The sequence below is a fragment of the Muntiacus reevesi genome, chromosome 9 (genome assembly GCF_963930625.1).
Source record: "Muntiacus reevesi chromosome 9, mMunRee1.1, whole genome shotgun sequence".
Lineage (NCBI taxonomy): Eukaryota > Metazoa > Chordata > Mammalia > Artiodactyla > Cervidae > Muntiacus > Muntiacus reevesi.
The window spans coordinates 82,797,348-82,824,056 of record NC_089257.1 but is presented as its reverse complement, the minus strand read 5'-3'; the positions used below and the strand labels follow the sequence as shown (position 1 = coordinate 82,824,056).

Sequence of the window (26,709 nt, the reverse complement as noted above, 5' to 3'; positions counted from 1 at the left end):
TCTTTTTAGTCATCTGATGAAACAGTTATATAATATAGTGGTTCCAAGTATAATCACCAGGGTCATTTTGCCAGAAGAATTTGTGCAAATTACCCATCCTTTGCTCTAGAGCTATCAAGTTAAAATCTCTGGCCATGGGACCTGGAAATGTGTATTTCATTAAGTCCTTAAGAGAGTCTAATGCTCATCTGGATGTGGGAATCATTGAATATTTCGTTGCCTGAATGCCTTAGTCATGGACACATAAGTGAAAAGCAATATTCAGCGAAGTAGCTCCAGGAAACACACACACACACACACACACACACACACACACACACACAAACAGATTCAAACTAATCATGAAACAGGTCTAAAGCCACAAAGTAGATATTTACCCTTCTATACAGTAAAAATAGTTGTTGACACTTGTATAACATCAACTGTATGTCAAGCTACATATTCTACAGCACTTATCTCTTTCATCCTCACATTAGTTCTAGGATGTAGGTAATATTATTTTCCCTATTTTATACATGAGAAACCTGAGGATAACAAAAGTGAAATGAATTGCTCAAAGTCCCATTTCAGACACGTGCCAGAGCCAGAATTCAAATCCACATCTACTTGATTCCAAAGTAAGAGTTTTTTACAAACACTGTACCACATGGCTTCCTTCCCACACTTCAGCATCCACTGCTGACTAATCATATTGCCTATACCTTTTCAGTTCATTGCTTTGATCCCAGCCTCAGACCCTTCAATGCCTGTGGAGAGTGGGAAACTCAGAACTGTTGCTATGTCCAAACATAAAAAATTCCAAAGACTGAAGCTTGCTTGTTCCACTTAATAAATAACAATAGTTATTTAGCATTCCTCACTCCCATCCTACAGTGAAGCTGCAGCAAGATGAAAAATGCTAATATCAAACTAATTACTAGGAAGTGAAAGAAAGACAGCATAAAGAATGCAGGAAATGTGGTAGAAGGTATGAAAAAAAAGGAGCAGGCGGTGCTTCCTTCAGAACTGGAGTGTATATTTGCATATTAGTCAGGTACAGAGCTCACACCCAATCATTCCTGCTTCCACTCACCAAACCCCCTTCCTCACTCCCATCACATATTATACATCAGTATCATCTGTAAATGTCCAAATCACTAAGGTTTAAATGCTATTCATATTGCCCACTGAATCGCTTCAACTTCTCAGTCTATTTTAGTGGCCGTACATCAAAACAAATATAAATTAGAATTTTCTGCCACCAAGTGGTTAAAATGCTTCTTTGCACCATTGGGTACATTTCTTCTTACATATTACTCCTTGGGGTTATTAAGTTTTTAAATATGTGTTTGTCGAATACCTATTACGTATTAGAAACTGATTGGAAATTTTTGCTGTATAGATGTTAGATTTGCATTCAAATTCATATTGCAGATTTAGAGCAGAACTCATCACATAAAAAAGATCCAAGTGGATTTATTACTGTTTAGTCAGGTGCCATTTAATTATATCAGTGGTTCCCAGTGAGATCTGATTTTTATTCCACATGACCAGCAGTCTATTTGTAATACCTGGAGACAGGTTTGGTTGTCAAAATTAGTGATGGATCATATTATTGGCATCTAGGGGTGAAGACCAGGGATACTGGCAAACATTATACAATGCACTAGAAGACCCCCACAGTAAGGAATTGCCCAACCCATAAATGAAATGAAATGGGAGCACTGAACATGAAATAGAAAAAGTGAAACAGGCTAGATAATAGTAAAAGATCAAATTAAAAACCTTGTTTTTTAAACATGGCTGCTCATTGGAATTACATCTGGAGTTTTGGAGCAAAAAAACAATACCTGGGTATTTGTAGTTTTCAAAAAATTCCAATGTGCATCTGGATTTTAAAAAGTGATTATAGATTTTTATATTAAATGGCAGTGTTAGTGATATAAAATTCTATTATTTTCTGTTACAAATATTTTCTAATTTTCCTTGTAATGGCTTCTTAGATACACCTGTCATTGACATTTAATTTTCAAATACATGGAATTTTTATAGTAAAAAAAAATTTACTCAGCCCAAAGTGTCAAAAATGTTGCAACTGAGAAATGCCAGACTCTGCCCACTGGGTACATCCATGTGTTATGCTAAAACTGTATGGCACCCTGTAGATCTACACTTTAGAAACCTATAATTGGGGACTTCCCTGCTGGCCCAGTAGTTAAGACTCTGAGCTCCCAATGCAGGGGACCCAGGTTCGATCCCTGGTCAGGGAACTAGATCCCACATGCTGCAACCAAGACCTGGTGCAGCCAAATAAATGAATAAATATTTAAAAAAAAAAAAAAAAAAGAAACCTATAATTGTGCGCATTCTTCAAACTGTTTCCTGGCTTTCCCTAGCCTCTTTTGTGTCATCCAGGATGTTAGTTTGTAAGTCATCTGCCTCAGACCTTAAAACCAGCTCTCCAGGTTTCAGATATAACTTTCCCATGTGGCTGAATTGCAGCCAGCTGTTTCATGAACCTAGATTGTACATGCCTTGTACAGCAAGGTGTCTGGAAACCAAGTGATCTCCATTAGTTACACAAAAGTACTTCTTCATTCATTTTATCAGCCAACAACTTCTGTCACAGAGTGATGGCTCTGGGGACACTGAGGTTAACTAAACAAAGTCCCTCCTTCTGTGGAGCTCAGGAGGATGTAGATAATAACCATGTAAGCAAGCCAATGAATAAAGCAATTGGCATGTTATGAATGATACAAGAGGCTTCTTAGGTGGCGCTAGTGGTAAAGAACCTGCCTGCCAATTAAGGAGAAATAAGAGACATGGGTTTAATCTCTGGGTTGGGAAGATCCCCTGGTGGGCAACCCACTTCAGTATTCTTGCCTGGAGAATTCCATGGAGAGCGGAGCCTGGTGTGCAAGAGTCCTTAGGGTCACAAGGGGTCAGACACGACTGAAGCAACTTAGGACGCACAGAGCACAAAGGATACAAAAGGCCTAGCTTTCTCAAGATCTATTTTCATGGGGTGGGCAGAGAAAGCCATCTGAGGAGCTTATATGTTGACCTCAACTCCAGAGGATCAGACAAAGCAAGTGAGTCAGGCAAAAGCCCAGGAAGATAATGTTTTGGGAATTGAGAACAACAAATTCAAAGGCCTTAAGTTAGAAAAGAGCAAATGAAAGACACCTGTGTGGTTATTAAGTTTTCAAAAAAGGATTATTTCAAAAAAGGTGTGTTGTGGAGCTGCTTTAATTTGTCATCATGTACTAAAGTCCACACATTCATCTCTAAAATAATCTCAAAGAAGTATAAATTTTCACTTTCTTATTTCCATGAACACCATTTGGATGTGTTCGTGGCCTCTAACAAAAGAAAACATTAAATTAATAACTTGCCACCATGAGGCTAGGTGTTCATAAGTAGATGGCCATGATGCCCCAAAATTCCCTTTGTCTGGATCCTTTCCCTCTGGTTATGAAGCTGTCCTCACCCTCCATGCTTTGTCTTAAACACTGAGGGGTGAAAGTGAGCTTGACTCTGGTCATCATGTTTAATGATGTCTTTAAAGCATAAGTCACAGTTTGAAATTCAGAAATCATATCTAATATTATATGTTAATATCATTCCATTTTATATCATTATAAAATTAATGATTATGTTATTTGCAAATGAATTAAATGTTAAAATATGCTGAAGTTTGCATTTGTCTCACAAATTCATAAGTTAATAGGGTTTGAAGGACTCCAGAGATTAACTAGGGCATTCTCTTCACTATCAGGAGAGATTATAGGATTTCAGCTTCTCACCTAATGTTCCACGGCTAACCTGAAGGCAGAACCAGATTTGCGTTTTCAGGCTTTTGTCAAGAGTTCTTCTACAGAACCTAAGCCATCTCTCTGGTTAATCTGGTCAATTGTATAATTTTATCTTATTTTTTTAAAAGTCGATATCAAGTTAAAAAAATACGGATATTTTCTTGACATTTTTAGAAAGGGTGAAAGAGAAAGGGAAATAGCTACATGAAAAAGGATGTAATCTAAAGAATATCTTCACCATTATATATATTTTTATGAATCTTGTCAGTATTGCCATATTTTTCCTATTATTATAACTCAGCTAGATAATTATTTATGTTCTTCATTAAATACCCAGGACATAGCACAGTACTTTACATATAGAAGATGCTCATAAAATACCTGTTTAATGGATGAATGTGTGCATAGTTGCTTTACCTCAATGTGTGGCCATTTACAGCATCAAAGAATTGGAGTTAAGGATTTTAATTGAATTTCATTGGGCTTCCCTGATAGCTCAGTTGGTAAAGAATCCACCTGCAATGCAGGAGACCTGGGTTTGATCTCTATGTTGGGAAGATCCCCTAGAGAAGGGAAAGGCTACCCACTCCAGAATTCTGGCCTGGAGAATTCCGTGGACCGTATAGTCCAGTGGGGTGGCAAACAGTTGGACATGACTGAGCGACTTTCACTTTCACTTTTCACTTTCACTTCACTTCTAACAGAGGAGGAAATGGCAACCCACTCCAGTGTTTTTGCCTGAAGAATCCCATGGACAGAGAAGCCTGGTGGGCTACAGTCTATGGTGTCACAAAGAGTCGGACACAACTGAAGCAACCAAGCTCTAACAACGTAGATATCACTGGGAAATAGAAATCATGGCTGTCTTAGTAAATGGTCTTGAAGTTTCTTTACCCTGAAAAAATTTTGCACCCTGCAAAATATATATCTGGAGATACTGTGTTTTGTTCAGTTTCTCCTATTAATTTCTTTGTAAGGCCATTTTCCCTTTAGAAAATGTGTTAAAGAGGTTTCTGATCTTTCTCTTAGCATGTTAGTATGGTGCTTTACCACCTCTCTTGCAGATTGCTTTCTTTGTTATTTGCCTCTTCAGGCATATGTATTATTTGAAAAGTGCTGCCCAGATAGGATATTATACAGATCCTAAAATTCAAATAGATTTATTAGTGCTTTCTTGACAGTTGGCTCCTATCCCTCAACAAAGTTGTCTCCTGGTGTTTCCTCAGGAGTCTCATCACAGTCTGCTGCATGTGCAGATGGTGTTGTCAGTCATGCTGGACTGTGGCTTCCTCACCAGTGGACTCCTGAGATCACCACTATTATTTTCTCAATGTGTTTGCCTCTTCCTCTACAAGTATACAACTGTGGGAATGTTAAAGCATGACTCTCATGACAGCATGATTGACAGCCACAAAGTCTAAGACAGTCCTCAGACAACCTCTAATAGCCACCAAGAGGCTGAACACACCTAAGACATCTATGATTTGTGTTGGAAGACAGAATATTAAGCAAATTAAGTTAAAATGGCACTATAATATAGAAAAGATTATTTATGTATATAAGACTATTAATTCATATATGTAACTATCACATATGTAACTATGAGATAAATGCTATCACATCATCTAAAAATTAAATAAGAATCCATTTCTAATTCTTTTCAAATTACAGTTTGCACATAGTAAACAATCAAGTATAAGGAGTTCAGAAGATTTCCAGTTAAACAGTTTCACTAATTCTCCAAGACAATATCAGGTAAGCATGAGGTTTTAAAAAAATAAGACTAGTTATTTGTAATATTTAGAAACTCACATTATGCAATTATTGAAAGGATAATGACCTGTTATGATATTTTTTCAGTAATAATGCACTAGTACAAAAAATATTTACTGAGTAACTACCACATACCATGCACTAAGTACTAGAGATATAGAAGTAAATAAAATAGATGAAATCTTGCCATCATGGAACTTAGACCCTACATGTTTATTGTATCAAGACTATATTACAAGAAGTATAAAGAAGAGAGTAAAAGTCACCTCAAACCCTATTACTGAGAAATTAAGACTACTTACCTTTTGTGAATATTCTGCCAGATGATTATATGTATGTATATAATTTTACATACATTTTAATATTATTATAGAAATGTTTATGCAACATTGGGCTTCCCTGGAGGCTCAGTGGTACAGAATCCACCTGCCAATGCATGAGATGCTGGTTTGATCCCTGGGTTGGAAAGATCCCCTAGAGAAGGAAATGGCAACTCACTCCATTATTTTTGCCTGGACAGAGGAGCCTGGAGGACTACACTCCATAGCATCACAAGAGAGTCGGACATAACTTAGTGACTAAACAGCAACAGCAACAAATATGCAGTGTTATCTAAATGAGTTAATAATATATAATGAGTAATAGCTTTTCACTTTGCAAAGCATATATTCATATTAACTTTAATGGAGGTACTGTATTCCTTTGTACAAATAAATAATCCCCTATTGATGGACATTTAGGGTTTATTTTTTCTGCTATTATAAGTAGTACTACTATGAACAGACTTGTTTGTATACTTAATTACATCCTTAGAATAAGTTCTTGAAAGTGGGACTTTACTGTCTATCATTTAATTTTGGGCTTAGGTAGTAAGGTTTGGTTTTCCTGTATATGCATCCACTCAGGACTTCCTACATATGTGCTGAGCCTCTTATTATTTATAAAAAGTATATAGTAAAAGTTAATAAGGAGTTATTGCCAAATTCATACTTAAATTGAAGAAAGTATGGAAAACCACTAGATCATTCAGGAATGACCTAAATCAAATCCCTTATGATTATACAGTGGAAGTGAGAAATAGATTTAAGGGACTAGATCTGATAGACAGACTGCCTGATGAACTATGGATGGAGGTTCATGACATTGTACAAGAGACAGGGATTAAGACCATTCCCATGTAAAATAAATGCAAAAAAGCAACATGGCTGTCTGAGGAGGCCTTACAAATAGCTGTGAAAAGAAAAGAAGTGAAAAGCAAAGGAGAAAAGGAAAGATATTCCCATCTGAATGCAGACTTCCAAAGAATAGCAAGGAGAGATAAGAAAGCCTTCCTCAGTGATCAGTGCAAAGAAATAGAGAATACAACAGGATGAGAAAGACTAGAGATCTCTTCAAGAAAATTAGAGATACCAAGGGAACATTTCATGCAAAGATGGGCTCAATAAAGGACAGAAATGGTATGGGACCTAACAGAAGCAGAATATACTAAGAAGAGGTGGCAAGAATACACAGAAGAACTATACAAAAAAGATCTTCACGACCCAGATAATCATGATGGTGTGATCACTGACCTAGAGCCAGACATCCTGGAGTGTGAAGTCAAGTGGGCCTTAGAAAGAATCACTATGAATAAAGTTAGTGGAGGTGATGGGATTCCAGTTGAGCTATTTCAAATCCTGAAAGATGATGCTGTGAAAGTGCTGCACTAAGTATGCCAGCAAATTTGGAAAACTCAGCAGTGGCCACAGGACTGGAAAATGTCAGTTTTCATTCCAGTCCCTAAGAAAGGCAATACCAAAGAATGATCAAACTACCACACAATTGCACTCATCTCACATGCTAGCAAAGTAATGCTCAAAATTCTCCAAGCCAGGCTTCAGCAATACATGAACCGAGAACTTCCAGACATTCAAGCTGGATTTAGAAAAGCCAGAGGAACCAGAGGTCAAATTGCCAACATCCACTGGACCATAGAAAAAGCAAGAGATTTCCAGAAAAACATCTATTTCTGCTTTATTGACTATTTCAAAGCCTTTGACTGTGTGGATCACAATAAACTGTGAAAAATTCTGAAAGAGATGGGAATATCAGACCATCTGACCTGTCTCTTGAGAAACCTGTATGCAGGTCAGGTCAGGAAGCAACACTTAGAACTGGACATGGAACAACAGACTGGTTCCAAATAGGAAAAAGAGTATGTCAAGGCTGTATATTGTCACCCTGCTTATTTAACTTCTATGCAGAGTACCTCATGAGAAATGCTGGGCTGGAAGAAGCACAAGCTGGAATCAAGATTGCTGGGAGAAATATCAATAACCTCAGATATGCAGATGACACCACCCTTATGGCAGAAAGTGAAGCGGAACTAAAAAGCCTCTTGATGAAAGTGAAAGAGGAGAGTGTAAAAGTTGGCTTAAAGCTCAACATTCAGAAAACTAAGATCATGGCATCTGTCCCATCACATGGGAAATAGATGGGGAAACAGTGGAAACAGTGGCAGATTTTATTTTGGGGGGCTCCAAAATCACTGCATATGGTGATTGCAGCCATGAAATTAAAAGACGCTTACTCCTTGGAAGGAAAACTATGACCAACCTAGATAGCATATTAAAAAGCAGAGACACTACTTTGCCAACAAAGGTCCATCTAGTCAAGGCTATAGTTTTTTCAGTGGCCATGTATGGATGTGAGAGCTGGACTGTGAAGAAAGCTGAGCACCAAAAAATTGATGCTTTTGAACTGCGGTGTTGGAGAAGACTCTTGAGAGTCCCTTGGACTGCAAGGAGATCCAACCAGTCCATCCTAAAGGAGATCAGTCCTGGGTGTTCATTGGAAGGACTGATGCTAAGGCTGAAACTCCAATACTTGGGCCACCTGATGTGAAGAGCTGACTCATTGGGAAAGACCCTGATGCTGGGAGGGATTGGGGGCAGGAGGAGCAGGGGACCACAGAGGATGAGATGGCTGGGTGGCATCACTGACTCAATGGACATGTGTTTGGGTGGACTCCGGGAGTTGGTGATGGACAGGGAGGCCTGGCGTGCTGCAGTTCATGGGGTCGCAACGAGTCGGACGCGACTGAACTGAACTGAACTGATATAGTAAAAACAGTATCCTCGTGGTAGAAGTCAAGTGCTGGAGAAATATTATTACATTGAAACTAGCCATTCCTAAATTATTAGCAAGTATACAATCAAAACTGGCTATATTTCTTGGTAATGAAGGGGAACATCCATAAATGAGGCACATTTACTTAACTTTCCATTCCCAGAGACAAAATTGCATACCTTTGACCTGCCCAGCTGAAAGGCTGTGTCTTGTTCTAACATTTTTCATGTAAAATACAAACAATGAACATCAAGGATTATATGTTTGCTCTAAACTTACTCTTTTCTCACAAATTAACTTTTGAGTCATTGGCCCTGGTGATGTGAAAATTTACTTTAAAATCTGTAGATCGTATACATTCTCTATCAGATAAATAATCTTAATCTTTCATAGCTATCACTTCAAAGTATTGACTAAAGAGAGAAAGATTCAGAAGTTTATTCCAAATGAGAGATTGGTCATGAACATAAAACTAAGATGGATTTCTCCTTTCCCTGTCTAGAAAATAATGAAGAGGCTCATTAAAAGATACGTATTACAAGCCCAGATAGACAAGGAGAGTGATGAAGTGAATGAAGGTGAGTTGAAGTCAGCTCATGAGCGTGAGCCAGGACCTGGGGCCTGAAGCCGAGATGAGGGAGAGCTGGAGAGGTGGGCGTGGGAAGGGTGGGCTTCAAGGGGAGAAGACTGCATCTCACCAGGCATTGGCACTGCCTCATGCTGGGGAAATAGAGGCTATTTCTCCATAGGGCAGATGCCATTGGCTAGATAAGTATCTATGGTCATCCCATAGTATTTGTGGGAGATTGGTTCTAGGACCTGTGTCAATACCAAGTTCCTTATATAAAAAAGGAGTAAGTATTGTATTCCAGTCTATCCTTCATTTTTCAAATATGGAACCTGCAGACAAGGAAAGTAGACTGTACTATTTTTGTGGGGGGTTTAGAGGGAGAGGGCTTCCCTGGTAGTTCAGACAGTAAAGAATCTCCTGCAGTGCAGGAGACTGGGTTCAATCCCTGGGTCAGGAAGATTCCCTGGAGGAGGGCATGGCTCCAGCACTCCAGTATGCTTGCCTGGAGAATCCCATGCACAGAGAAGCCTTCATGGGGTTGCAAAGAGTTGGACACAGCTGAGTAACTAACGCTTTCACTTACACTTGGAGGGAGAAATAAGTGGGTGGGTAAAGTGAGGGTCCATTGCCCCCAAACCCTGTAACATTTGTTGCCAGTGTTTCCATTTCAGTTATTTTAGGAGGACTTTCATTATAAGTTTTCTCTATAATCTTTTCATTACCCAAAATACTTAGCTGAGAAAATAGAAATCTGCCCCCATTAAGAGTGATTTCCTTTGAAAAGATTCAAAATACAGATACGTGTGGAATTAAAAAAGATTTTGATCTATACAGAATCACTAGTTTCTCTGCATTACACATTTACAATTGACTTCTTGTCACTCTTGTTTTTCAAAGGGGAACTGAAAGAAATTAAACAAGACATCTCAAGCCTCCGCTATGAACTTCTTGAAGAAAAAACTCAGAATTCAGAAGACCTGGCAGAACTTATTAGAAAACTTGGGGAGAAATTATCAATGGAGTCAAATCAAGAGGAAAGCAATAGATAATGCAGAGACTTTCTTAAAAATTCATATTTATTCGTCCACTTGAAGCCATATTATTTTCTGATTTATTTTTTTAAGTGCCACTGTGACCAGCTTTTAAAAAAGAAAAAGTTCAAAGATAACTTGGGTCATCCTATCATTTGGAATTCTACTATTTAATATTCTTGGTGATTAAATTCATTATTCAGGTCAAAGATTGCAGATTATGATGAAAATTACACCCAATTGTTTGGTGCTTTTTTTTCATAAACTGCTTTCTTGGGTCTAACTGTTGTGATGGTGTGACTGCCACGTAGTGTCTGTCTGGGGATCGTTTCAGCTGGCAGGGCAAACACACTGCACTGTTATTTCCCCTGATGGTCACTTCAGGCATCTTCCTGCCTGTTCCGTGGACCCCCTGATGGTGACTTCCAGACTTGAATTTAGAGAAAAATAATCCCTTGCCATTTAGAGAATACTGTTTCATCATCCACCCTTCTTAGTCCCCACAAAATAGGATTGATATTGTCTGTGCAAAGTGGTGTTAAATCCTTCCTAAATTTTCTGATTCATCTCTTTGGATATGTTACCAGTGAAAAAGTGTTGCCTTCACTGAACCTTGGAAACATAGTTCAGTGTGGGGTGTGTGTGTGTGTGTGTGTGTGTGTGTGTGTGTGTGTGTGTATGTGCACGCGGGCATATGAAATACTTGTCCTGTTTTATTTTGCAGCCAGTATAGACACTTAAAAGCTCTTTAAGTTGTACTTTTTATTGTAACTAAAAAGATGTTGGCCAAATAAGAACCTTTTATTGGATAAGCATCAGAGCCACAGATAATTGTCATTATTTGGTCCAATGATAGCACAATTTTGTACCATTTCCAAGGGTCTTTATAGGTGATTTCCCAAATTCGGCATCAGATGGAAAGGAAAAAAATGTGTTGACAGAACTTGCAAATGCTTATCTGTTATTCTCAGTATATACTACCCTCCTCTCAAAATATATAAAACAAGAATTTGCATTCATGAGCATTTACCAAGAGGTTGCAATTATGTATGTATTATGCAATATCTAGAACAACTAAAAGAAAGAAATGAAGGTTCACACTTCAGCTACCCAAAGACTATCAATATTTAAGATGATGCTGGGCATTGACTGGAAGTACTTCTTTAAACTCAATAAAGAGAGGCTTCATATGCAAAATTTTATTTTAAAGATAAAATGGTCACAGAGAATCTGGTTAGCCCCAACTTTGATTTAGTTTACATCAAAATACCTTTATGTAACCAGATGCAAAAATTTAGCTGAGATTTTATATTAGGTGATTTTTGTATTTATGGTTATTACTTAATTGGAAAGTTAATTAGTGATACAGAAAAGGTCTGTTTTCAAATGTTTCTTGACAATATTTGAATCAGAAACTGTAAAAATCAAACTCATACCAAATGCATTACCTATGAATTAAAATAACCTAAATGCAAAAAACTTGTGTGTTGTGCCATGCAAGAGACTGGCCTCCATGTCAAGGAGCACTCTATGACGGCAAATGGGCTTGATTCTAGAAGATTCTACAGAAGACATTTAGATTCCTCAGCACTCTAGCCACCTAAAGCACCAGCAGCTGCATGGTGACCAAGCTCACCAGGTAACAGTTGGTGAATTGGACTGACTTTTAAGTGGGATTGACTTGACAAGATGTAAGTTTTAGGAAATACAACAGGCATGATGGTGGGCTCCCTCAAAAGGCAAAGTGATACATGCTATTATTCAAATTAGATGTCCTGAAGTCAACATATTTCCTTCAAAGGGCAGCTGAATTGGCATCTCTTCTCATTTCCTTTTAATTGGAAGATGAAAAGAGAAACCAAGCATATTTTAAGAAAGGGTTTAAGAATTCCAGCAAGAGCTTCTTAATTCAAGGCATATTGGCAAAGGATGGTCAAAGCACAACCATCCTTCAAAATTCTCAAGACCACTGGCTTTAAATCATGTATTCATGTTGAATCTGCTTAACCTTTTACAATTAGGTGATTAAGAAATTTAAATGTGTTTACCCAAACTGTTCTATCTCATACTTCTTCTCTGCGATTTGGAGCATTCTGGACTTTGGGTCCCAGGAGGAGGACAGAACAGTGATGTCTGATACTCTGACCACACAGCTTCTCCCTGAGGGCCAAGCCTGCCTGCTCCCTGACCTGTTTTACTCTCTGCTGTTCTTACTCTGAAATTGAGAAATAATACAAATTCAATGCGATTTTACTAGGTGTATAAAATTAATCACCAGAATCCACTGTCTACTTAAAACTCTGCCAGGGATTCAGAGAGAGAGAAAATGCGTCTGACCTCAAGGAGACTGCAACCAAGTAAAGAAATGGGACTTAATACAACTATAAGAAGTGCTTACTAAACACCCACCATCTGCTAAGTACTGTGATAAATGCTTTCTCTGCTCTATGTAATTTAATATAACTTAATGCTTACAATGGGTTTCCCTGGTGGCTCCATGGTAAAGAATCTGCCTGCCAAGCAGGAGATGCTGTTCAATCCCTGGGTCAGGAAGATCCCCTGGAGAAGGAAATGGCAACCCACTCCAGTATTCTTGCCTGGGAAATCCCATGGACAGAGGAGCCTGACAGGTTACAGCCCATGTGATCACAAAAGAGTCGGATATGACTAAGCAACTGAACAACAGCAAACAATGCTTACAACAGCTGTATAAGGTAACTATTATTACTATCCTCATTTTAGAAATGAGAAAATAGAGGCTTTTAGGGTATAAAAGCCTTGCATATAGAGTAAGTGTCAGAATCAGGACTAAAACCTAGGCCTGCTTCACAATAGAGGTCTCACACATACCTGGGATCTAGACCAGCTAATCTGCAGTGTGATTGCCTCAGTGTGAAAACTCAAAGTTCAATCTGTAGGGAAAGAAAAATGGCTTGTACCTGAAAACCCACAGTTGCACTGTATACCCAGTCCAGAGGCACACAATCACATTAATCAAGGAAGGTTATGAGTAAAGAGAAGATCTGATTTCAAAAGGATTGCAGATATAAAAGAGAATAAGAGATGGAGATGTATATTAAGGGAGGAGGGAGCATAGAGTGAGCGAGGCCAAGTGTTGGACATGAGTGTGGGGCACAGAGGGAGAGAGTGAATTCAGTGGCTGTGACTCAGTCTAAGGAGAACAGATTGACATTGGACAATCTATCCCACCCATCCAGCACTATTCCTGTATGGAAGAGTCTTATCACTGTGAATAGTTAAAAAACAAAAAAATATACTAAAATTTCAATTAAAATGGAGAGACTATTTGCCAACCAGGCAGCCTGACCTACAAATGCTCCAATAGAATCAGTCTGGACCAACATCTAGCTTCAGGCCAAGGAAGAGAGGTTTCTCCAAGTGCCACAGTCTAAGTATGACCTTCATCTGTTCCAACAAGCAGGTATGTGTTCCTTCTTCACCCCAAAATCATCCCTTGCAGTCACGTGCCAGGCGTTCCCACCGCTCTGCTGACCGGTGCTGGGTGGGAGGTTCTACTGAAGTTAGAGCCTCCGCCCAACTAGAGGCTGCAGGTTGAATCACTAAAGAAGCAGAAAAAGATACGAATTCTTTTTTTTAGATCTGAATCTCATTTTCATATAATTAAGAAAAGCTTTTTTAGTAAGTACACATTGTTTAAAACTGTTTATTTTTAAGTACACTTTAGTGTTTTTTAACAGTTTAGCCTAATCTAAAAATGATATAGTGTACATTAATATTTCCTTTGAAAGTGAGATAAAGGAAATGAGTATATAATCTCTGTTTTACAGAATACCAGAACAAAAAGTCCACTTCAATATAGGCAGACAATTTAAAGTACAGAACAATAAAATATTATGGAATAAAAAGGTAATTTTATTTCCTGGTTGAATTAGCAATAAGAAAAAATAGCAAAAATGTCAGAACTAAAATATTAACAATATCAAAAATTTGGTCTTCATCTGTTTTGAGCATCTATCACTGTACAGAAGAAGTCATCTAGAGAATAGCTCAAGGTGGCAGAGTAGAAGTTCACCCCCTTCTTATGAAAATACCAAAATCACAACTAACTGCTGTACAACCATCAACAAGAAAATGCTAGGATCTAGCAAAAAGGATGTGAATTCTTGACCCAGACCTCTGTGTTGTTCTTGGGAAAGTTAATCTGAGCTGCTTTCCAAGTGAGCAAGTTAATCACAGGTTGTGTAGCAGTACAGCTCAGCATCTTACCACTGACAGTCAAGTTCAAAATTCAGCTAAACAGCTGTTACCATAGAAAACATTGACTTTTCTGAATGTTTACTTTTATATGTGACTAGCTGAGGTTAGAGATACACCACAAACAAAAGACCCAGGTAAACAAGGCAAATTAATTGAATCATTAGAATGATTGCTTGAAGTTTCTTCTTTACTTTGTATTTACAGCAACAACTGTAAATATTTCTTTGGACACTTTTAAAAACATTCCAAGTATGAATTTGATAACACCTCACGAGCCGGATAATCACAATGGTATGATCACTCACCTAGAGCCAGACATCCTGGAATGTGAAGTCAAGTGGACCTTAGAAAGCATCACTATGAACAAAGCTAGCGGATGTGATAGAATTCCAGTTGAGCTATTTCAAATCCTGAAAGATGATGGTATGAAAGTGCTGCACTAAATATGCCAGCAAATTTGGAAAACTCAGCAGTGGCCACAGGACTGGAAAAGGTCCATTTTCATTCCAATCCCTAAGAAAGGCAATCCCAAAGAATGCTCAAACTACCGCACAATTGCACTCATCTCACACACTAGTAAAGTAATGCTCAAAATTCTCCAAGCCAGGCTTCAGAAATACATGAACCGAGAACTTCCAGATGTTCAAGCTGGTTTTAGAAAAGGCAGAGGAACCAGAGATCAAATTGCCAATATCTGCTGGATCATCAAAAAAGCAAGAGAGTTCCAGAAAAACATCTATTTCTGCTTTATTGACTACGCCAAAGCCTTCGACTGTGTGGATCACAATAAACTGTGGAAAATTCTGAAAGAGATGGGAATATCAGACCACCTGACTGCATCATGAGAAACCTGTATGCAGGTCAGGAAGCAACACTTAGAACTGGACATGGAACAACAGACTGGTTCCAAGTAGGAAAAGGAGTATGTCAAGGCTGTATATTGTCACCCTGCTTATTTAACTTCTATGCAGAGTACATCATGAGTAATGCTGGGCTGGAAGAAGCACAAGCTGGAATCAAGATTGCTGAGAGAAATATCAATAACCTCAGATATGCAGATGACACCACCCTTATGGCAGAGAGTGAAGAGGAACTGAAAAGCCTCTTGATGAAAGAGGAGAGTGAAAAAGTTGGCTTAAAGCTCAACATTCAGAAAACTAAGATCATGGCATCTGGTCTCATCATCTCATGCGAAATAGGCAGGGAAACAGTGGAAACAGTGTCAGACTTTATTTTTGGGGGCTCCCAAATCACTGCGGATAGAAACCAGCCATGAAATTAAAAGACACTTACTCCTTGGAAGGAAAGTGATGACCAACCTAGATAGCATGTTAAAAAGCAGAGAAATTACTTTGCCAACAAAGGTCCGTCTAGTCAAGGCTATGGTTTTTCCAGTAGTCATGTATGGATGTGAGAGAAAGCCGAGAACAGAAGAATTGATGCTTTTGAACTGTGGTGTTGGAGAAGACTCTTGAGAGTCCCTTGGACTGCAAGGAGATCCAACCAGTCCATCCTAAAAGAGATCAGTCCTGGGTGTTCATTGGAAGGACTGATGCTGAGGCTGAAACTCCAATACTTTGGCCACCTGATGCGAAGAGCTGACTCACTGGGAAAGACCCTGATGCTGGGAGGGATTGGGGGCAGGAAGAGAAGGGGACAACAGAGAATGAGATGGCTGGATGGCATCACCGACTCAATGGGCATGAGTTTGAGTAAACTCTGGGAGTTGGTGATGGACAGGGAGGCCTAATGTGCTGTGATTCATGGGGTCACAAAGTGTCAGAAATGACTGAGCGACTGAACTGAACTGAACTGAACTGAATACTCAAATCACAGAAAGCTTTCATTTTTGAAATCAATTTTTGATGAGACTCTTGTACAACTGAGTAAATAGCTAGAGACACTGACCAACTGTATGATAGGCTTTTTTTTTTATATTAATGCCATTTAACAGACATTTATCCAGTGTAGGTGGATCATGGGGACATTGATTCAAGTTTTTCAAACTCTTTGAAAATGACAAAGCAAGCAGCCAACTTATTCAATGATAAGGGGAATTATACCTACTAGAGAGATTGTATTAGTCATAGTGCTAAAAAGTAGTTTTTCAGATTCATAATAGTCATCGTACTCCCTAAGTATAATGTTGTCAAAGACACTGAAGTATAAAAACTAAGAGAAATATTGGTATGTACAGAATCTAAGAATGGTTTACTTTCTTTTTTTTTCTAATGGTCACTCTGAAAGCTGTAAGCTTCTGTCATTATCTACTGATAAACTGTAGGAACAGTGTGTAAAAGGTAGAGTGCCCTCTAGTAAATGCACAGAACATTAATTTTTTTCCCCTAAATCATTAGAGGAAACCTTGATGACAACATTCAAGAAATGAGTCTTGAACATCACTGCCCTGCCTTTTTGTCCTCACCATTGTCCATGAAAATAGACTTCCATATTACTACAAGAACAGTCTCAGAATAAATTAAGCTTACTAATTATCGTGTCTGAGACTAAAAGTACTATGGCAATGCTCTGCTTCTGCCTTAACCTTTCCAGTATTTTGTGATTTGGTCATCTGACATTTACCCTTCACTCTCCTTCAGGAAATGGACTATCCTTCAGAATAATTGGAAGAAGTAAAATTTCAGTGTTACATGATGTTTTAAAAAATGTTAACATGTTGTCATATTGCTGTTACTATTAATATGTAGAATAATACACACACACACACACATATACATAGTTTGTCATTATATTTAGTCTGTAATCATATAATGCATGTATAAAATATGTCTGTTTTATATATATATATATATAAATCAAAACAAAGACATTTTTCAAAATATGGTTATAATCCTAGAAAAAAACAATTATGTTTGGGCTTCCCTGATGGTCCAGTGATTAAGAATCTGCCTGCCAATGCAGGGGACATGGGTTTGGTCCCTGCTCCTGGAAGATCCCACATGCTGTGGAGCAGCTAAACCTGCTCGCTCTAGAGCCAATGTTCAGCAACAAGAGAAGCCACTGCAGTGAGAAGCCTGCATACTGCAGTGAAGAGTAGGCCCTGCTGGCCACAACTAGAGAGAAGTCTGCATACAGCAATGAAGACCAAGCACAGCCACAAAAAATAGATTATGCTTACAAAGCTGTACTTTTTAACTGTTTCTTTTCTCACTTGTCCTTTTCTTTCATTTTCATTTCAATGATTTCAACTTTTTCTTCTAGTCTCTGTATGTTATCTACCTCCTTTACTGAGTTTCTTCAGCCTAGTAGTCCAGAGTATACGATCTAGAGCCAGAACATGTGGGCTTGAATCTGACCTATGACAATCATCAGCTGTGTATTTGTCATTAGGCTGTTTAACCATTCTGGGTATAATTATCTAAATTCTACAGATGTAAAGAAGTTAACATCATCTCCTGCATAAAGTTTCTGTGAGGATAAAATGAGTTAATACACTTTAGACTCAGAAAATCATTCTTGGTGTGTGTAAGTATTCAGTTAATGTTAGCAATTATAGAGAAAGAATGTGGTTCTCAAATTCTACTCTGTCTTAAATCTCTCCCTCCTAAATCTCATAATATTGTATAAAATTTAGGTTTCAATTCATGTTGCTCTGATCGGTTGGAAAATGTGTCTGGAGCATTGTGCTGAGAAGGGATCTGTTGAGATCAGTAAGAAAGAAATATACAGTCACTATTTAAACAGTTCTTGCCATATAGATGGGAAGTTGGCCCTCTTGCCCAACTTCAAGGAAGGTTTTCCTTCCTTGAAAAAAGAAATCATATTTGAATAATATTTAGAAAACTCTTAAGGCATATTTGTTACTTTTGATTTGATAATTTTGTATTGTTATAAAATATTATCACAAAATATTTTAGGGCAGGTACTCTATTAGATCTCAATAAAAATTTTTTATTTAAAACCTATTATATTCATTGCAATGTGCTGGGTGCCATTGCCAATAGCAGTACTACAAACAGAAAACAAGTAGTTTATGTAGAATCAATAGTTCAACAGGGCCTACTTTACTTTATTCATCCTAGAGAGCTATACAACACTTGAGGAGAGATTCTTTACCATCTGCCAAGTAGAAAATGAAGCCTGGACTCATTTTTCAGTGTGCTTTGACCTGGGCTTTACACAAGGAGTATCTAATGCTACTTTCATTCCAGGCACTTTTATGCATCTCCCTGCCTGGGAGATCCTGGGAGATCCTGGAATGTTGTGAGTGTCAGCAATAGGTGGTTTATTCAGTCATTTCACTTAAAATTCAAACAATAATCAAGATTCATTTTCTACCCTCCAGGAGCCTTAGTCAGATACAGGAGTCAGACATGTCACCTGTCTGATGCTGTGAAAGCTCCCAGGGGGAGCATCAAGGTATTGGGGGAGAGGTGTGTTATTTCAGGTCAATGAGACTTCTGGTTGGAAGTAACATATATTTCAAACAAGCCTGCCCGTAGGCTGACACACTGTTCTTTCCACCTCCTGGAAATAGCAGTATTGGAAATACATCTGTGGTGGCTTGGCACGAGGCTTGCTCTCATATAGGCTGTCTTAAATAATGTTTCCCAGAAGCAGACTTGGAATGAAGCCATGCTCCCAGGCCCAGGATAAACTGATGAAGAGCTGGGAAAAGCAGGACAGGGAAGGAGAAATCCTCACAAACATGTGATGCAGGCAAAATCCCACTAAGGCTTCATTTTCCACTTGGCAGATGGTAAAGAATTTCTTCTTAAGTGTTGTATAGCTCTCTAGGATGAATAAATTAAAGTAGGCCCCATTGAACTATTGATTCTACATAAACTACTTATTTTCTATTTCTAGTACTGCTATTGGCAATGGCACCCAGCACATTGCAAAGAATATAATAGGTTTTAAATAAAATGTTTTTGATTGAGATCTAATAGAGTACCTGCTCTAAAATATTTCATCAACCTGGAGGGAGTTCTGTCTCTGGTCCATTGGTCTTCATCCAGGCTCTTTGAGTAAGGCTTCAGTAGCCCAAGAGCAGGCCTGCAGAGAGCACGTTTCAGGTACAGACACTTAGAAGCAAAAGCACACAGATGTCAGAGAGGGCGCACTGTAAAGGCGTCTGCTAGCAGCTGGAGAAGCCCCGACAGCATCCCCTCCACTTCCAATGTGCAGTGGGCGTGTACTTTTCTTTTCTTTTCTAATTAATTATTTTTGGGCTGTGCTGGGTCTTCGTTGCTGTGTGGGCTTTTCTCTGGTTGCCACAAGTGGGGGCCCCTCTTTACGTGTGGTGCATGGTCTGCTCATTGTGGTGGCTTCTCTTGTTGGGAACATGGGCTCTAGGGTGCTTGGGGGTACTCAGGCTTCAGTAGTTGCAACACTTGGCCTCAGTAGTTGCGATGCCCAGGGCCAGTCATTATGGCACACGGGCATAGTTGCTCCACAGCCTATGAGATCTTCCCATGTTTTGCCAGGGATCAAACCCATATCTCCTGCACTGGCAGACAAATTCTTTACCACTGAGTCAACAGGGAAGCCCCAACAGATTCTTGAAACCAAGGAGATTCTGTGTTAGTCATACTTGGGGTTAAACCAGGCAGTGTCTGTATGCATCAGAAACAGGGCTGTTTCCAGAGGTGGCTGCATACTCCATTGAACTAGGTAAGTGTTGAGAGTTAAACACGCATGCTGGACTGACACACCTCATGAGGCAGCTGGGCCCTTCAGATTGCCCACCAGTTGGCATTCCTTCAAGTAGAGGTATAATGCATTTCTTTGAAATGTAATTTTAATAAGGATGATATATTAAGCAGTTATGAACATCAAACTTAAAGAATTTATCTAGACCTCTGGATAAAGAGGTCCTTTATAAAGAGGTCCTCATTCCTCATAAAGAAGAATGAGACCCAGAATTGGTAACTTTAGATGAAAGTGGGTCCAAGAAAAAATCGAGAATATGGGACTGTTCAATTAGACCACTTTACAACCAAGAACATCATAGCAGTATCCCTAGCTTAAAGAACAGCAGAAATGTAATAAAAGGCTGTGGAGAATGCAACAGCCCAGGACAGCCTTAATAAAAAGCATTGAAGAGCATCAGTGACTAATGATTAGCTTACATGTCCTACTTCACAATATTCATGACACTATTGCCACCAAAAAACAATTTGCATGACCCCTCAAAAACATATATTGTGTCTGTGTGCTCAGGCATGTCTGACTGAGCATGGACTGTAGCCTGCCAGGCTCCTCTGTCCATGGGATTTTCCAGGCAAGAATACTGGAGTGGTTGCCGTTTCCTTCTCCAGGGGATCTTTTCAACCCAGGAATCAAACCCGTGTCTCTTGTACGTCCTATATTGGCAGGCAGATTCTTTCGTGTCACAGGTACTTACAGGGTTCCCAACACATACTGGGTGCTCAAAGTATATTTCCTGAATGAATATATATATTGGATGAACGTGTTTGGTGCCACTTGCTACTCCAAGAGGGTCTGCTATTCCATAGGAGAAGAAAAACAGAACAGGCCTTGGACAGAGAAAACTTCTGAGAGAAACACTTTCAAGACTTGCTGTCCAAACACTTTGACAGGAGACCCCAGTGACCTCCTGCAGGCTTGGTTAGCATTGTGGTCTAGTGAGGGACACAGATTTCTAATGCTGCAAGCTATCTCTGTCTGGTCACCATAGGGGTCTACCCTAGACTGACAGAACACACGTTTGGCTTGACTTGGGCTCTTTTATTCACTTTTTGAGGAATTTATTCTGGTCCCAACCTTCTGGGTACCACCTTTCAGCTATATCAGAAGAGAGATTAGAGTTGAGAAGATGTCTGCCTGGGTGATACAGTGTGATCAGAATTTCTAGGGAGGAAGGACAAGCAGAAAGCTGCCTTTATCTCTGCTACTTTGGTTTCCTTTATCATCAGAGGAGGGGAGTAATCCTTACTGTACACTTGACATCCTGAGATTATGGTGAAGTGCAAAAAAAGAAAAGAAAAAAGTGCTATATCTAAAATGTTTACAAATTGCCCCACAGAGCAAGGCAGCCTCCCTGAACAGAATGTCCGTGATGGAATTTCACCCCATTAGAGTTGCCATTTGCTTGGAATAATTAAGACTCTTCTACCAAAATCTCATTGATAAGTACTGGGAAAAGAGCAAATATCAATCCAGTCTTTGACTGGTTTTCTGAAAGGAGCTAATCGGTGGGTCCACTTTGGCTTCTACTATTCAGAATTCTTTTCATTCTCTTTTTTTAAAAAAATTGAGGTGTAATTGACATAATACATTATGTTAGTTTCAGATATATAATGATTTGCTTATATTGTGAAATAAGCACCACGATAATTCTAGTTAACATCCATCACCACAAATAGTTACAATTTTTTTCTTGTGACAAGAACTTTCAAGATCTACTCTCTTAGCAACTTTCAAATATACAATACAGTACTATTAACTATAATTACTGTGTTGTACATGACATCCAACTTGGGCTTTTTTTGTTCCCATTATGCCTGGCTGCTGACCAAACCACAAGGTATTCTATCCCAGATCTAGAAGGTCACACTGACACAGTTCAGGCAGGCTGGCGACAGGACCTGCAAGGAACTGGGCAAGCTGGCCCCACCCTGCTGATGCCAATGTGTGGCAATGTGGTTCAGAGAGATGCACATAGCTCCTGAGACAGACCTGGAAGGACACTTGCCCCCCACATGCTGATACTGCTTTGAGCTTAGACAAATGTTGAACATTTCCAAGGGGCTCATTTTCCTCAGTTATTTAAAAATGCCTTCCTCATGAGGCTGGCATAAGGATTAAATAAGAACATGTACAAGAAGCACTGTTTCTCTAAGGACAGTACAACTGAGCATCTCTGTCAGACATTGGGTGATACAATCGTCAGACATCTTTCACCTTCCGTCCTCCCCAGATACCCAATTCACTTTAAAACTGAAGTAGACTGATTTACAATGGTGTGTTAGTTTCAGGTGTACAGCAAAGTGATTCAGCTATATGTACACATATATCTACTTTTCAGGGTATTTCCCTTGTAGGTCATTACAAAATATTGAGTATATTTCCTTGTGTCATACAGTAGGTCCTTGTTGGTAACCTATCTCATATATGGTAGTGTGTATATATTAAACCAAGACTCCTTATTGCTTCCCGCTTCCCACTTCCCCTTTGAAGAGTGTTTTTCATGTCAGTGGGTCAGTTTCTGTTTTGTAAATAAGTTCATTTGCATCAGTTTTTTAGATTCCACATATAAGTGATGTACGATATTTGTCTTTCTCTGGCTTCACTTAGTATGATAATCTCTAGGTTCTTCTATGTTGCTACAAATGGAATTATTTCATTCTTTTTTATAACATAGTAATATTGGATTGTTTTATAAATATACCACATCTTCTTTATCTGTTTCATCCGTTGATGGTCATTTAGGTTGCCCAACTCACTTTTGAGATAAAATAATCTCAGGACACACCTCAGGATATGTATCTGGATCAATAAAGACCAGGTTGAGGCATTCACTGACCATTGCCAGGTGTTTGGGGGAGGGCAGTCATCCAGAGAAATATCAAGGTCCACAACCCCATTTTGTCTGTAGGCCTTGGGATCCTACGTTTCCCCTCCAAACTTCACATATAATTTGCCTTCAGTATAGGGTTGCTCTTTCTGATGGCGACAGCTTCATCCTGGGCTTTGTTTTCCGGTACCCCCGGGGTCCGGATGGCAGGGGCTTAGTTATTGGCACCCTCAGTCTTATATCCGTTCCTCAAAGTTACCACCCCACAGACTGAAGGGCTCTACAGATGAGTCCTAAACACACCGGCTCTCCGAAAGCCCACTGGATCAGAAACACCTCTTTGACAACCCTGGGTGAGCCCCTCGTGCTCAGGCCTCCTGTCTCCTGGAGTTTCCGTGCCCTACCTGAGACACCGTGCTGAGAACAGCGAGTTCGACACTTAAATTTGCTGTGGAACAAACACGCTTTGCGCGCTCACCTGTAGGAGGCACTGCCCTGGGGGGCGAAGGGCGCGCGGAACCTCTGCCTCCTCACGGAACCCGCATTCAGGAAGGGGAAGTAGCCGAGAAGCATAACTAAGTGAAGTACGCAGTGTGTTAAACGGTGACGTGTCCTATGAAGAAAACTGAGGCGGTGAGGGAGTTGCAATTTTAAGCAGAGTGGAAAAGGCCTCGTGAGAAAAGACCGAACGGAGGTGAGGGAGGGAGTTTCGCACGTACGTGAGGAGAACAGTCTCATGGGCCCACCTGAGAACAGAGGCGCTAGGGCGGGAGAGTGTGTGCTGTATTTGAGGAACAGTGAGGAAAGGAGAAGGTTTGGAGCTGAGACAACGCGAACAGAAGAGCTAGAGAGGAGGTCGGACCGGAAATGCGTGCCGGCCAGGTGGGAGGAGCTTTGAGGTCATAGAGGGCCAGGCTTTTACTGTGAGTTTCCTCAGGAGCCGTAGCGGGATCTTCAAGTCAGCGAGAGCACCATTCTTCTCCAGCTGCCTGCCTGGGGCCTGTTTCAGACCTTCGTTTCTAGAAACGGGTGGAGGTGGTTTAGTCGCTAAGTCGTGTCACACTCGTGACCTCATGGACTGTAGCCTGCCCGGCTCCTCTGTCCATGGGATTTCTAAGCAAGAACACTGAAGTGGGTTGCTGTTCCCTTCTCCAGGGAATCTTCCGGACGCAGGATCAAACCCGCGTCTCCTACATTGCCAGTGAATTCTTTACCGCTAAACTTTCAGGGAAACCCCTTCTAGAAGCTGAGCCGTCTTTCTTCCTCTCATGTCGCCATCATCCCAGAATGGCGCTTTGGTGAGATGTCAGGAACAGCAGAACTGGCTGGGTCAGAGTCCACGTGGTGATGCTCTCCGCACACATTTGCTCTTGGCATACCTGCAGGAACTGAACTGGGTCAGCCACAGCCGTTTATACTCTCTGATCACAGCTTATACATGCAAGCGTCTAGCTGAAGAATTCTCTCTTTCCCCTTTCTTTCCCTGTAACTTCCTTAACATGGACTACGTTGCCCTAGCTTTCCAGGAAACTGGCAATATTCTCAGGGCTTTCTGAATATCTACTAGAAGCTAGTGACAGCTACCAAGCTGCCTGGTGATTAATGGGAAGATTCTGTGCCCACTTCTCTGCCCATTTCTATCAAGAAATGACAATAAATGTACCAGAATGCTTGCCCCAAGAATTACAGGTCAAGAGGGGAGCTGATGAAGGAAGAAAAGAAGAACTTGCCATTATTTTCTTCACAAAACTGACTGACTTGAGCCAGTATTTCAGGACGAGCAAGATGCACTTGGTAACTCAGGGCTGGTGTGAGCCATATATCGGGGTCACCCTCCAGCATCACTCCCTGGTAGAGAAGGGTCGATACTGTGGTTCTTCAGTTGGCAGAGTCAGCTTGAGTACCAGTGTGTCTTCCAGCCTCTGGAGCAGCCTGCCTGGTAGCCCAGCGCTAGCTCCATGGCTTTTGCAAGGTTACTGGTGGTCTCTAATAACCCTGCTCATAACCATGGCCTTTGAGAAGGTGCCCTGAAGCCTGTGTAAAGAGGGAATGCCATGAAGGCCTTGACTTGTACAAGGGCCACACACAAATTTCTCCATCACATTTTTCTTCCCTAACAATGCATGGGACTTTGCTGTGACATTTGAGTTTTGCAAGTAGATGCATTCATATATAAAATAAATCACTTCTCAAACTGCAGAGATTCTTAAATGATAACATTTTTATTTTATAGTTTAAGTTTTCATCATTCAAAGATCCTTATTACTTGCAGAACATTTAGTAATCATCGTCATCGACAGTTGTCACCTATACATCACTCATCAAGGCCAGATTCTGTGCTAGGTCTCTACCTCTGTGGTCTCAGGTACTGCTCAGACACCCCTGTGAAGTAGGTATTACTGTTTTAGCAGAAGTGAGAACATTCAAGCTCACTCAGATCACATAATTTGGGCTTCTCTGGTGGCTCAGTGGTAAAGAATTAATGTGTCAATACAGGAGATAGGGGTTCAGTCCTTGAGCTGGGAATATCCCACATGCCCCGGAGCAACTAAGTCCAGGCGCCCTAACAATTGAGCCTGTTCTCCAGAACCCAGGAGCCACAACTACTGAAGCCCACCTACCCTAGAGCCCATACTACACAAGAGAAGCCCCTGCAGTGAGAAGCCTGTGCACTGCAACTAGAGAAAAGCCCACACAGCAACAAAGACCCAGAACAGACAAAAATAAACAAACAAGTAGAACTATAGATCACATAATTTGCCCCAAGCCCTGCAGCATTAACTGCACCTCGTATTAATGTGGTAGAATCAGGACTTAAATACAGGTCTGTTTGAAAATGACAGCGCTGTAGAGGCAGTTCAGGTGTTGGAGTTAAAATGCCTGTGATTCACAGTGGTGGTTTCTGTGGACAGATGGATAGAGGGTGGTTTGCATGTGTTTAATGGCGTTGCACAGGGAGTGTTATAGTACCGCACAAATGGAAGGATACGTCTCAGCTCCCACTACAGTGTCCATCCCACACACTCTCACAACCCACGGAAAACACTGCTCTTGAGCTGGGTGTGATGGCAGATAGGTCTGCAGAGCCCCTGGCGGCAGACACAGCTCCCACTCTGCATCACCAGGTCCTAAGATCACAAATATGAAATACTTACTTCAGTTGGTCCCAAAGGGCCCAAGAAGCTAACATACAAAGAATGGTTTTGCTGCTTATCCCATTAGAATTCTCTTCCATTTCCTTGTCGTATGGGTTAAAACAAACCTCAGCTCCACAGTAGGAATGAATTGGCACTCGAGCTCTGCAACTGATAAAAGAGATACATAGGTTCTGTTAAGTATACAGAGTAAGTTTGGTTTAATTCTCCTTTCAAAGCATTTAACTCAATATCATATAAAGGTAACTGAAATATTTGTTCATAATCACTGTGCCCCTCTGCTCATTTTTGTTGGAATCCCATTTCCCATTTGACAATTAAAGTCAATTTTCTAATACTCAGAGTAAGAAAATGTCAATGAGTAGTCCCCTTGGAGAATGCTTGTTTAATGTGCACTAGTTTTCTTTGGGTGTGCTTCATGTGATGCCTTACATATTTGCTCATTTCAGTCTTCTTAGTAGTTCCCATACTGAGGTTTAAAGAAAAGAAGGAGTGAACATGTTTCTTGCTTGAGACCAATATTCTAATTCCAGATCTT

At 40.1% G+C, this 26,709-nt stretch overlaps 1 protein-coding gene across 2 annotated transcripts in view; it reads left to right on the top strand.

Annotated features, from left to right (window-relative positions):
* The window catches only part of TRPC6 (transient receptor potential cation channel subfamily C member 6), a 143,344-nt gene extending 131,623 nt beyond the window's left edge, over positions 1-11,721 (top strand). For both annotated transcript variants that reach the window (XM_065944154.1, XM_065944153.1), the window contains 3 exons: positions 5,466-5,549; positions 9,178-9,253; positions 10,144-11,721. In XM_065944154.1, coding sequence (XP_065800226.1) covers positions 5,466-5,549; positions 9,178-9,253; positions 10,144-10,295 — 312 coding nt within the window. In that variant the 3' untranslated portion in view covers positions 10,296-11,721. The remainder of the gene's footprint in view (positions 1-5,465; positions 5,550-9,177; positions 9,254-10,143) is intronic.
* Positions 11,722-26,709: the final 14,988 nt, after the last annotated feature.